This window comes from Chrysoperla carnea, chromosome 3, assembly GCF_905475395.1.
Source record: "Chrysoperla carnea chromosome 3, inChrCarn1.1, whole genome shotgun sequence".
NCBI lineage: Eukaryota > Metazoa > Arthropoda > Insecta > Neuroptera > Chrysopidae > Chrysoperla > Chrysoperla carnea.
Window position 1 is genome coordinate 12,431,293 of NC_058339.1, and position 11,876 is coordinate 12,443,168.

Here is an 11,876-nt window from a genome sequence, read left to right on the forward strand (position 1 = left end):
AGAGCACTGTAAAATCAAAATGACATTGTAGCGGTATCCATTCCATTAGTAAAAAATTTAAAAGTGTTGTTATCATGTTCACTAACCTATATTTTTTTTTATAGTTGTCTATAACTGAACTACAAACATCACCCTTCAAAAATTGAGCGTAGTGGGTATGGTCTTTGAGAGGCAATCCCATGAGTTTCTGATCCATAAAATATATATCATAATCTTTGTTATATTCGTGATAATTACTTTTAGGAGGTAAGTAAATAAATCTGCTATTTCAGTGAGACTTCGAACGGTAAGTTGTTGCATTGTTGACTGTTGGGATATCTATTTATCTCAATGTAAGTAGAGTCTACGTTAACTTTTCGGCATTGATTTAAATATCGTGTCAAAGATCGAACCTCAAAAACCTTTCCCTTCTGAGCTACGGCCCTTCAAAGATTATGTCTAAAGGGAAGGCTCGAAAGGGAAAGGTTTTTTGATTGCTGAGCTATAGAAACTTTTGAAACAGCTGGATCAAAAGAACCTTAATAAACTATCTTAATATATATATATATAGTTTTCAGAAACCAAAAATCAATGTATTGTGTCCGGGGTCCTTTTGTGTGAAATTTACTTTTGGTACTTTTCTATGCACCACAAAGTAACCATTTTTCCCTTTTTGAATTCGACTTCTTTTGCTTGAATCATATTTCTATATCATAATTATTCTTTAATAAGTAATTGTAATATTGTTTATTTCCCCATTATGAATCGAAATGGTCCAATTTGTAGATATATATTTCAAAATGTTGTATATGCACTGAAAAATATTTTAAAATGTAGATGTTCATTTTTAAATATTTCATTTTCGATACCGAAATATTAACTTTCTATCAGAGAGACACAATAAAACATAACCGAATATTTTTATTGTAGAAACATCATCTTGTTGTAACAACAATTGTATACATATCAAAAACATTGATTTTAAACGAAGAAATTAACTTACACAAAAAAAGTTTACAACAAACCTAACTTTCGAAGAAAAAAATTCCAAATTTAAATTTCTATTGTACCTATCTAACCACATAGAATTCTTGTATGCATGTTTTTGAAGATAATCATTTTAGATAAGATAAAAACATGATATGTTCCGATTCTTCAAAAAACAATGATTTTACAATCAAAGAACGAACGCTACTACATTTTAAAAATCATTTTATATACCAACGAAAAATAGATTTATATCGTCAATCGGTGAATAATATCAAGATCACATTGTTGACAACAACAACAACATCGAGATTGTATTATTGCTTTCGTCGGTCTTTCTACATAGTTTTCTTAAAATATTATAAATTTATTTTTATCACATGTTTATAATCTTTGTATTTAACATGGTGGTCACAACATATCAAAAAATACTTATATTTTTAACTAATATATTTATATAATATTGGTTAAATATGATCAACATCATCGATATTTATCGATACGCTAGGGAGTCGATTAAATTGAACTTATATGTTTTGATTTTGGTAGGTTAATACTGTTAAGATTTAGTTATAGCCATCACTTATCCTATTTTTTTGTTCACAATTTTATGGATTTTAATTTTTCTACTTTTTTGAAGTTTTGCCCATGATACTCGTTGACATTGTAACTTTCTATCTAGGTACAATCATTAAATTAACCTGATTTTTATCCTTTTTGGATCAAAATTATCCCATCCACTGAGTTTCATCAAATTCCAAAACAAAATTTTTTTTCCCAACTTTCTCGATTTTTCAAAGGGGTATGTATCTCTTAAAAAAATTGCAAAGAATCAAAAAAATTTTTGTATCTCCAATTTCGATAAAAGTCAGTATATAAGGTAATTTTGACCCAAGAAGTACAAAAATCGGGTGCATTTGTTGACTGGTCGAATAGTTTTTGAGATTCGGACTAAAATCGATACAAATATTGTGATATCTCAGAAGCTCTGCATCCAATTATTAAATTAACCTAACTTTTATACTTTTTGGATCAATTTAGATCACTGAATTGTTTTTTCCGTTTTTCTCTACGCAATCGAAAATTTTTGAATCGTTAGCAAAAGTGTTTCAATTTTTTGTGAAATAGAGAGTATATATTAGTAATGAATCATCTGATATTTATCAATATGATTGATTTTAAACTATCAAAGCTGATATGCCAGTAATATCAATTGTGTATCGTAGCACATGCCATATATATGAAATTTTTTTGCTTGATTATATAAGACTTTTGTATTGAAGTTTACAATAACATTAGTGTCGGTTTATATTTAAGAAACTATAAATATTGGACATTTTAGCATTTTTTCATAATTTGAAGTATATTCCACATATCAATAAAAGTCTACAAGAATTACTAAGAACATTACATGCAACCTGAAATTATAATAAGCGCCAGTTGGAATGTACTACAGAAAAGATGAGGACCGTTAAATATGTCTGGTTTGATTATGTCTTAGACGCCGAACAATGCTAAAACCCATCAAGTAGCCATGATTATTTTTTTCAGCATTTCCAAAAATTTATTTTGTAAACGGTAAGAAATATACACCAATTTTATATTTTTAATCAAAAAAATGAATATTAGCAACTTTTTAGACAATTAGCATAAGTTGCATGTAATCCCCATTTCACTCATTTGAAAATCATGGATTAAAGAATGCAAAAATTACAAAAAATTAAAAATCTTTTTTTTTTTTTCGCTCGGTTATACATACGTTAGCGCAGGGTCAATATTTATAAATATAGGGAATTAAATAATTATTTATTTAGTATTTAATCGATAATTAAGTGAAAAAACCGTATAATAGACAGGATCAATCATGAATACCAGTCTATGGTGCGGTTATTTTCCTTAATTATTCATTATATACTACTTAAATAATTATTTAATACGTTATATTTATAAATATTGACCCAGCAGTGAAGTACGTTAAGCTTAGCGCACCATCTTCTGCACCCCTTATTTTCAAAACGGTTCAACGTAAAAAAAAAGTTTCAGAAAAAATTTGTAGAAAATTTTATCCTGTACAACTTTTATAATAAATGTTAATACGATTGAAGGCAAAAGAAACGAGATATTCACAAAAAACTGATTTTCACGTCCTTTGACGTTTAATATCTAAGAACGCGCACGCGTGATCATTTGTGATTTTTGAGCTTTAGATTCCGTTAGATTCCGAGGTGAAACCCTGAGATGATTGGAGTAAGCATATAGTACAAGAATCCGAGGGATACCTATTAAAAACATGAAAGAGAAAGATTCAGGATCGATATTTGTGGAAATCTTTAGATCAGGCATTTGCCAAACAAGTAGAATGTTAGGCTTTATTATTTCTTATTATTATATCGTAAAGTAGTAAGATACTTAAAAAATTGTGCTATTTACATTCCAATTTATTTTCTTCTATAGTGTTCGGCTTACGGTTTCTGATAAAAACCATCTTGCTTTGTAAATTCAATGTCTAGAACGTGTAAGAGGTAGCTAGACGTTGATTATTATGATTATAATAACACCTTTCTGTAATAATAAATAATTAATTTTCAACTCACGTAGAATAGTATGAAAATTGTTATTAATTTGTTTGTGAAAACTTTGTTGGTTTTACAATTCATCACACTATTTAACAGTAAACAACAATGTACAATAACACACATCGAGGGCCTTATGCTAGAACGATTTTTGTAATAGTTTGTCAGTGCTTTGCGTTTGTTAAGGAGTACCCAAAAAAGTACAAAAGAATTGGAAATTAAAGAACCGAAACCAAATTTGGATGGCTAAACTGGGAATTTCCGCAATTATTGAATCCAATGGAGCCTGTTGAATTCATTTTACTAGAAAATTACAAAATGTAAAAGACCCCCAACAAATTGTTTTCGGTACGGAACCCTAAACTCTCACTTGAAACATATCTAAGAGGATTCTTCATTAAATTACTGTTTTCCTTAAAGCTTTTTCCAAACTGAACCAGTTTTGAAGATTGTCGCTAGCTTTTTAGTTTTTTTTGGGTACGGAACCCAACGCGCATGTGAAACATAGCTAAGATACTCTCCATTAAATTACCTTTCAAAAAAAAAAACAAAGAAATCAAAATCTGTTCATCCGGTTGGGCACTACGATGCAACAAGCAGACAGATAGATACACACACATAGCGGTCATACATAACACCCCTTTTTTTAGTTCGGGGGTTAAAAAACGAAGGTAATCAGCTGTCAGAAGGATGCTTTAAACACAATAATACTAAAATTCTATAAAACTATTCCATAAGCGTTCTATAATCTTTTTATTCAATGAAAATGATCAACTGGAAGCTTGATAAAAAGTTAATTTTTTAACTACCGCGGCGCTGAGATCTTTAAAAAATATTCTCCCATATTGATTTATTAACTTAACGATGAAAATTTTTGTTTTGGTATATACGCCCTTCTGACATGAGGTCCTCGATGTATACGTATGTATTATGTAGCTACGTGGAGCAATAAGTAGAAAGAGTTAATGAGGGTGAGTTAGTGACTGAATGAGTGATGTGTACATAGACGTATAATAATAGGTATTATTATTTTATAAAGGAATAATTTAACTCAGGGTGTCCCGCGACTCGATGGGTGTAGTTTAAGAGCATATTCTTTCCATTCTACTCATAACGACATATTTGAATATCGTCATAAAAACAGACCTTAAAATTTATTATACGCCTATCAAAATGTATTTATAATACTTATCATTAAAAGTCTACAAAACCCAAGAAAACTAACACACAAAAAGAAATTTTAAGCTGAAATTTGTCTAACCATCATAAGTCGTAAACGAAACACAAATAGCTTATACTTATTAATTTGATCAAGTGGAAGCCATCTGTCAATAAATATACAAGATGGCTTTAATGGATCACTTTAAAGAACGAGGGATCATTTTACCCTGAGGGATCATTATAAAGTACTTTCTCCTTATTACGACTAACTCCTTAATTACTCGATTTTGGACAAAAGTGTATCAGGCACTTTCGACTTAAAATTTCCGAAAAAATACGCTCTTATGCTATGCCCATCAACTACGCGATACCCTGTATATATTGTAACGATACGATACAAATGAGTAACGATATGTTGAAACATTTACAATAAGCATTGTGATGTTTCTAAGGTAACTTCAATTTTCATATGAATAATATGGTTTATGTTTGTCGTAGGCAAAAGTATTTTTAGACAAAAAACGATTAGGTTGCGAATAATCTTACTTGCTAAGACTGAGATAATATCAATAAAAATGCCGTTTTTCAGTTATGTATGAGTGACTGATAGAAAACATTATTTTCTACTTTTTAGTACAATAAAAGCTTGTCCCTATTTGTCAATTTGTAGTAGATTGAGTTGAAAGTTTTGATTTCGGTTAAGTATCTTAAAAAATATGACCCATCACTCTGTATGACAAAAATTTGAATTCGATATTCCAATAAATAACGAAAATATGAGGATGTCTTTATCTTAAATGCGACACACTGTATATATCCAATATGGTAGAAACGATGAAAAAATCAGGACGCCACTTACCTTACCATGCATTGTCATCCAAACTAAGCGTGCATGCAAATTTTTCGCTCAATCGGTTGACTGCTTCAAAATTGAGTTACAATATTCCACCTGGGTAAACATACATTGCAAGTTAAATAAAAGCTTCTAAAAAAGCTACCACTTTCTCATGGTTTATCAATTGTTCCTTTGTAATTCTTGTGCTTGTACTTTCAATTACTTCGTTCAATTCCTTCGGAGAAGCCAATAGGAATGAATTTTAAATTATTTCATAAATTATTAAATATTTGTGACACCCTCGACTATGTTGAATAGTAAATTTTCGACGAATTCTCGAAAAATGATATATATTTTCAAATACCTTACCGGCGTTTATTATTTAGACTTTCTTTCAGTCTAGTCAAGTTAAAATTGTCGAACTAATATTTTCACCAACAACGTACTTATTAGGTAGGTTCGAATGAGAGCTTATAATTGTATAAATGAAGTATCAAAACACTAGAAACAGACCTACCACCACTCCCATATGACATACACCCCAACCCTTTCTTCTTAAATGATAATAATGATAAAGGTAACGAATAAACAATATTTATTTATTGTTATAAACTTCTTATTGAATGACAGACATATTACATATTATAAATGTGACGACTTATAAGTAGTAAATGTGACATATTTAACTAGGTAGGTAGTTTTAAATTAAATACAACAAGCTTTTCATTTTAAATATTTCAAATAGATATTTTATTAAACTGTGTTAATGATTTTGACATTTATTATAATGGTGACTCTAACATCTGAGGTTAATACTTTTTTTGTGAATTTGCTTTTGTTATTTTTCTTTTTGTCTTACGCTCGATTTCAAACAAAATAACTTTTTTTTTTTTCAAATTTTATATTTGGTTGAAACTTTTTCTATCTTCACATAATTTTAACTATTTTCGAATTATGAACTTTCAGATTTTCATCAACATATCTATATTTTTTTCATTCTTGTGCAAAATTGTGAGAATTTTGCTCAACACAGGAGTAAAAGTGGTAATCATTCAATTACCACGAGATCAAATTATTTTTAATAAACTAGTACAAAGTGAAATAATATTCAACGCATGAAATATTTGAAGCATGTGCAGAACACTTGAGTAAATATCTCATCACGCGACTGAAGATTACCGAACGGTTGACGTGAATGATGACGGGATAAAATTGATGCCAAGTTATCGTTTACATTTTGTAACAGTATTTTAGTCCGACAATTGAGGTATTTACCATGAATCATCTCAATCGAACTTAAACCTGTCTCATCGATCTTAATAAATTAAGTGGGAAGCTTTTGAAACTGTTGCTAGCAATTCTTTCAAATTCATCACAGTATATAAAAGTTTTACTGAACAATATTGACTGTCCTGCGGACGGTGTATAATTTTATGGAGAAATTTTTGGAAATTCTTTGAAACACAAAACCGTTTGAACTGCATTTCCCCAACTTTGTACCGCTTGCTAATTTTTAAGGAATTATGGAGACAACACCTCGAGATATACCTACCGGCCTTTTGCTGATGTCAATTTACTTTTCTGCTTGAGAACCTAAACAAACTTGGAGTTTCATCTGACAGAATCTGTTTCATCTGTTATCAAAGCAAAAAAATAGAAATGAACAGACATTTTATAATATTGTAAGTAGTACATGAGAAGTGGGCCGGAATCATCGAAATTGGCCCATGCATTTGGTCTCCATTGCACCACATAGGAACACATATACATGCTTTTACAATATGGCATCTGTTGGTCGTCATATTGAATTATCATTACTGCCATGTCTTCAGTAACACTCGCAGGTTTTCGATAAATCGATTGACGTCTATATCATCAAAATCGGCCCACGTATTTGGTCTCTAGTTTGCCATATAGGAACACACATATATAGACTGATAAACACATTACCACTCCTTTGCATTGCTCAGTCGGGTAAATACTAGAATTACAGACAAAATGGGATTGTTACCTAAATAATAGTAAAATTAATTCCCTACAAACTAGTTTTGAATAAACAAGTCTATTTTGTAACTATTCGCAGATAAATCTTGCATCTGTTTTTTCTTATTTTGAATCCATCCTTTTTACCTTTCAATTTCAAATGAAATTTACTTCGATCCAAGTAACTTTTTAGGAGTATTTGAAGATTGTTTTTATCTCACAATTTTTGAGCTCGATTTTCAAAGTGAAAAAAAATTTTATTTAAATAAGTTAATAAATATAATCATTAAAAAAGTATTAAATGACGTAAAAGAAATTTCTAATAATTGACATTCTAAGAAAATTGTTATTTAATAAAAAATAAACAACGCTATTTTTCTTTTTAAATTTTTTAATTAAACATTTAGTTGAGAAGCCAGTTTGTATAATTGATTGTAGAATAATATAAATTATAAATAAATTTAATTGGGTACAAAATTGTGGAAATAGATTATAAGCAAAGCCTTTTATTTTTATGAAGAAGATCTTTTACGAATTTTTATAAGCCATCCATTTTTAGCTTCCAAAGTATTTGTTAAATCCAATTCAATACTTTTTAAGTCTGTATCAACCTGATAAGCTCTTAGAACTGTTGCTAGTAATACTTTCATGGACATCATAGCATATTTATATCCTAGACAATTTCTTGGTCCAGCACCAAAAGGGATGTAACAGTATGGATGGCGTTTATATATCTCCGCTGGTAAGAATCGATCGGGATCAAATTTATCAGGTTCTGGCCATATACTTGGATCATTATGTATTAATTTCACGGCAACACAACACGACGCTCCTTTTGGCACAGTGCAATGATCTGCAAAAAAGCCATTCAAAAATAAGCTTTATAATGTTGAGATAATTTTTAACTATTTTGCCTTGGCTCCGCGTCACAGAAAATGACAATAAAGAACTGTCAAATTTGGAAGGACTCAGAAGCCAGAAGCGTGAGCATGATTACAAAAGTGCATAAATTTGTGATCCAGCCCGTATAATATATCGAAAGCCCATAATGAAACGAAATTTCTGTGACTCTTTTTGTCTGAAAAACACGTTATACATTAAAAACTTAATTTTTTATTTAACCCTACTTCTCCAAATGACTGACAACAAGAATCATAGAAATTTCTATTCGTTAAAGTCTCACAGAATATAAAATTAAGTAGCAATCTCATAAATACCTAGTTTCAAATCTTGTGTTAACTGTCGAAAAAATACGTAAACTGTGGGATACATTCGTAAAGTTTCTTTAATTACCATCTCCAAGTAACACATATGTTGCAAGTCGTCAATTTCAATTGACCTGTTTGAGTTTCCAAAAATACTTTGAAGCTCTTCCCAAACTTTTTCTTGTACATCTTGATGAATTGCCATTGCCAATAAAATAAAACTATTTGTTATAGTGGAAGTGTCGTATCCCTGAACAAAAAAATTTTTCAAATAAACTTTCAGTCTATAGGAGAAGTATATTTCTACTAAAATTACGAATTTAATTTCAGAATCCTTCAAATTATTTAGAAACAAAAATTAAAATTAAAATTATACCGCTATCATTAAAGTGTTAACTTCTTCTTCAATATCCTCGAATTTAAAGTTCGGATCATTTTCTGTTAATTCTAAAATATAATCTAAAAATGCTTTTTTCCTTGGATTCTTTTGAAATGTTTGATCATTATTGTTTTTATATCCATTTTTATTTTCAATATATATTTTTTGTTTTTCTTTAATAACCTGTTTTTTTTTTAAAGAAAATAAATTTTATAAAAAGGATATTATTATGCTATTAAAAATATTTTAAATTTTGTGAATAATTTGTGAGTAAGGATATAGTACAGTCATTTTACGTCAATATTGACACATTTGGGCGTTTTCTCTCTCCTGAAATGAAATAAGCATGAAAGTTTGAGAATGAACCACATAACCAAAAATATACATTGAGCCCTGATTATGCCTCTTTATATAGATTTTTAACCCCCGAACTAAAAAAAGGGGTATTAGAAGTTTGACCGCTAAATGTGTTTGTCTGTCTGTCTGTGGCATCGTAGCGCCTAAACGGATGAACCGATTTTAATTTTTTTGGTTTCGTTTGAACGGTAATTTAACGGGAAGTGTTCAAGTGCGAGTTAAGGATTCCGTACACGAAAAAAACTAAAAACTTGGCAACGATCTTCAAAATGCTTTAAGGAGAAACGTAATTTAATAGACAGAGTGTTCTTATCTATGTTTCAAGTGCGAGTTTAGGGTTCTGTACCCGACAAAATTTGTATGGATTTGTATAAAAATTTCTTTGTTATATGGTTGATTGTTAACAAAGTCTCCTCAAATTTTTCAAACAAAAACTAAATTTAAAAAAAGCTACAAAAAATATCAATATTTACGTAAAATCACTGTAGTAGTCGTAGAAGAATATATTCTCATATTTACCTTTTGTGTAAACGAACTCATTATTTTTTTACATTTACGAAATTCAAAACCATATGTTGTTAAATGAAATATTATATCAGGATGTAACCATACTCTTAACATACGTAATGTCATTAATTTTAATATCCTACAGGATTTAATGATGGATTTTTGTTTTATTATTTATTAGAGTATATAATATATTATAAAATAATAAAAATATTAATAAATAATAACAACCTTTTAGATGCATTCAAATAATCACAATCTCTTATTTGGGCATTTGTTTGTATTCGTTGTGTGCGTAGTCATGGTAGGGATAATAAAATCGATGCCAGCGCTTTAAGTGAAAAATTTTGGAGATAAAGTGGGCTGTTATGACTAATTTGCAATTATTTACATGTTAATGATATAGAAACTGTCAAATTAAAATGATTGAAAAACACTAATTAATTAAACTTAATGCATTAAAAATTGTGAAAATAAGAAATCAAATTGTACAAATATTATTTTTCAAATGTTAATTATCGTAATTATTTATTTAAATTTGTGAAACAAGAATATTAAATTTTAAATGTAAGTTTTCAATGCAATCCACACAATTATATATGCATCCATTAATTCTATAATTAAAGTAGTGTATCGTTGTCATGGAAACGAAATTCACGCTCGGAGCGAATTCCCATAGCTGTTCCTACAAAAGATAATAAGTTATTCGATTGAAAATACTTTATTTTTCTTTCTAGTATAATAGCTATAGGACAACTTTAACAAAACAGTTTTTGGACTGAAATATGAGAAGGAAAGTATTTAATAGGAAAAATTAATATCTTCCTTAGTACCATTTTGGTTTGAATGAAACTATCTATACAATTTTCAAGAATGTTTACAAAATTATTTTTTTATGTTCTTACCACATAAAGTATCTAAAGCCACTTTACTCAAATAATCCCAAGCGTCAAAACAATTCTTATCCACCTCTTTCTTTAAACAATCTACCAAAATATTTGTCTGTCTTATAAAAATTGGCATAAATGAATCGATAATTTTTTGATGAAAAGTACTAACGACAAGCTTTCGACGATGCTTCCATTTGATTTCTTCAAATTCGATGTTCATTAATTTATAATAGGATATCGAAACATTATACTGAAATTTCATCATACTTACCATCAGATGCTAAAAGACCATCGCCTAAAAATGTGCGAAATATTTTGGCAAAGGTTTTGGCACGACTTAAACCAGCCACTCCACTTAAAAGTACTGCAACATCTTTGGGGTTAGTAAATGCTACCATTGGTTCTGGACCTAACCAAACTTTAAATGGAGATGGGTATAATTTATTCCAATATTCAATTTTGCTTATAATTTCTGAAAAATAAATTTTTTATTTTTGTCTCAAAATTTACAGTAGGAACTGATATTTAAATTATAATTACCTTGATTATTTGTTGCAAATTCAAGACCATTTCCAATAAGTGGTAAACCTTTCGGTCCAGGTAATTTATTCATTAAATAATATAAATTTTGCCTTTTTAATCGATAGTTGATAATAAAACTTGCAATTGTAACACAAGCAAATATTAAAAGGTACACATACATTCCAACCATTGCGAAACTATCAACGATAATACAAAATTCCTTTAAAACAAATAGAAATTATTACCTAATGTATTATTTGAAGCATCAAAGACATAATAATAAGGTTTCCTTGAAATATTATATCGTGTACGTATGTGGGAGTGAGTAGTTTAATAAACATGTACAGAATGATTGTAAAATTGTCATTCCTTTTTGCTTTGCCGATGAAACAAAAGTGCAATAAATGAAGAAAAAAGACTGTATTCGTGAAGATCTCAGCCTCACAACACCGAAGGACTTTGGACGATCTAGTCATAGATGATGTGTAGTTTATAAGG

General features: G+C 29.3%; 1 protein-coding gene across 1 annotated transcript; it reads right to left on the reverse strand.

The window, feature by feature from the left end:
- Positions 1-8,030: 8,030 nt before the first annotated feature.
- Positions 8,031-11,568, reverse strand: LOC123295864 (cytochrome P450 4g15-like). The gene is made up of 5 exons (XM_044877325.1): positions 11,397-11,568; positions 11,128-11,328; positions 9,100-9,233; positions 8,736-8,973; positions 8,031-8,371 (listed from the first exon to the last, which is right to left on the reverse strand). Exons 1-5 carry the CDS (start codon positions 11,566-11,568, stop codon positions 8,031-8,033), a joined length of 1,086 nt encoding a protein of 361 aa, XP_044733260.1.
- Positions 11,569-11,876: the final 308 nt, after the last annotated feature.

Excerpts from the sequence above, each read along its gene's own strand:
- LOC123295864 (XM_044877325.1), bottom strand. The coding sequence starts at position 11,568 with ATGGTTGGAATGTATGTGTACCTTTTAATATTTGCTTGTGTTACAATT. Across the intron at positions 11,329-11,396 it reads ATTTGCAACAAATAATCAAG|AAATTATAAGCAAAATTGAA; the intron begins GTAATTATAATT and ends TTTATTTTTCAG. Across the intron at positions 8,974-9,099 it reads TTAACACTTTAATGATAGCG|GGATACGACACTTCCACTAT; the intron begins GTATAATTTTAA and ends TTTTTTGTTCAG.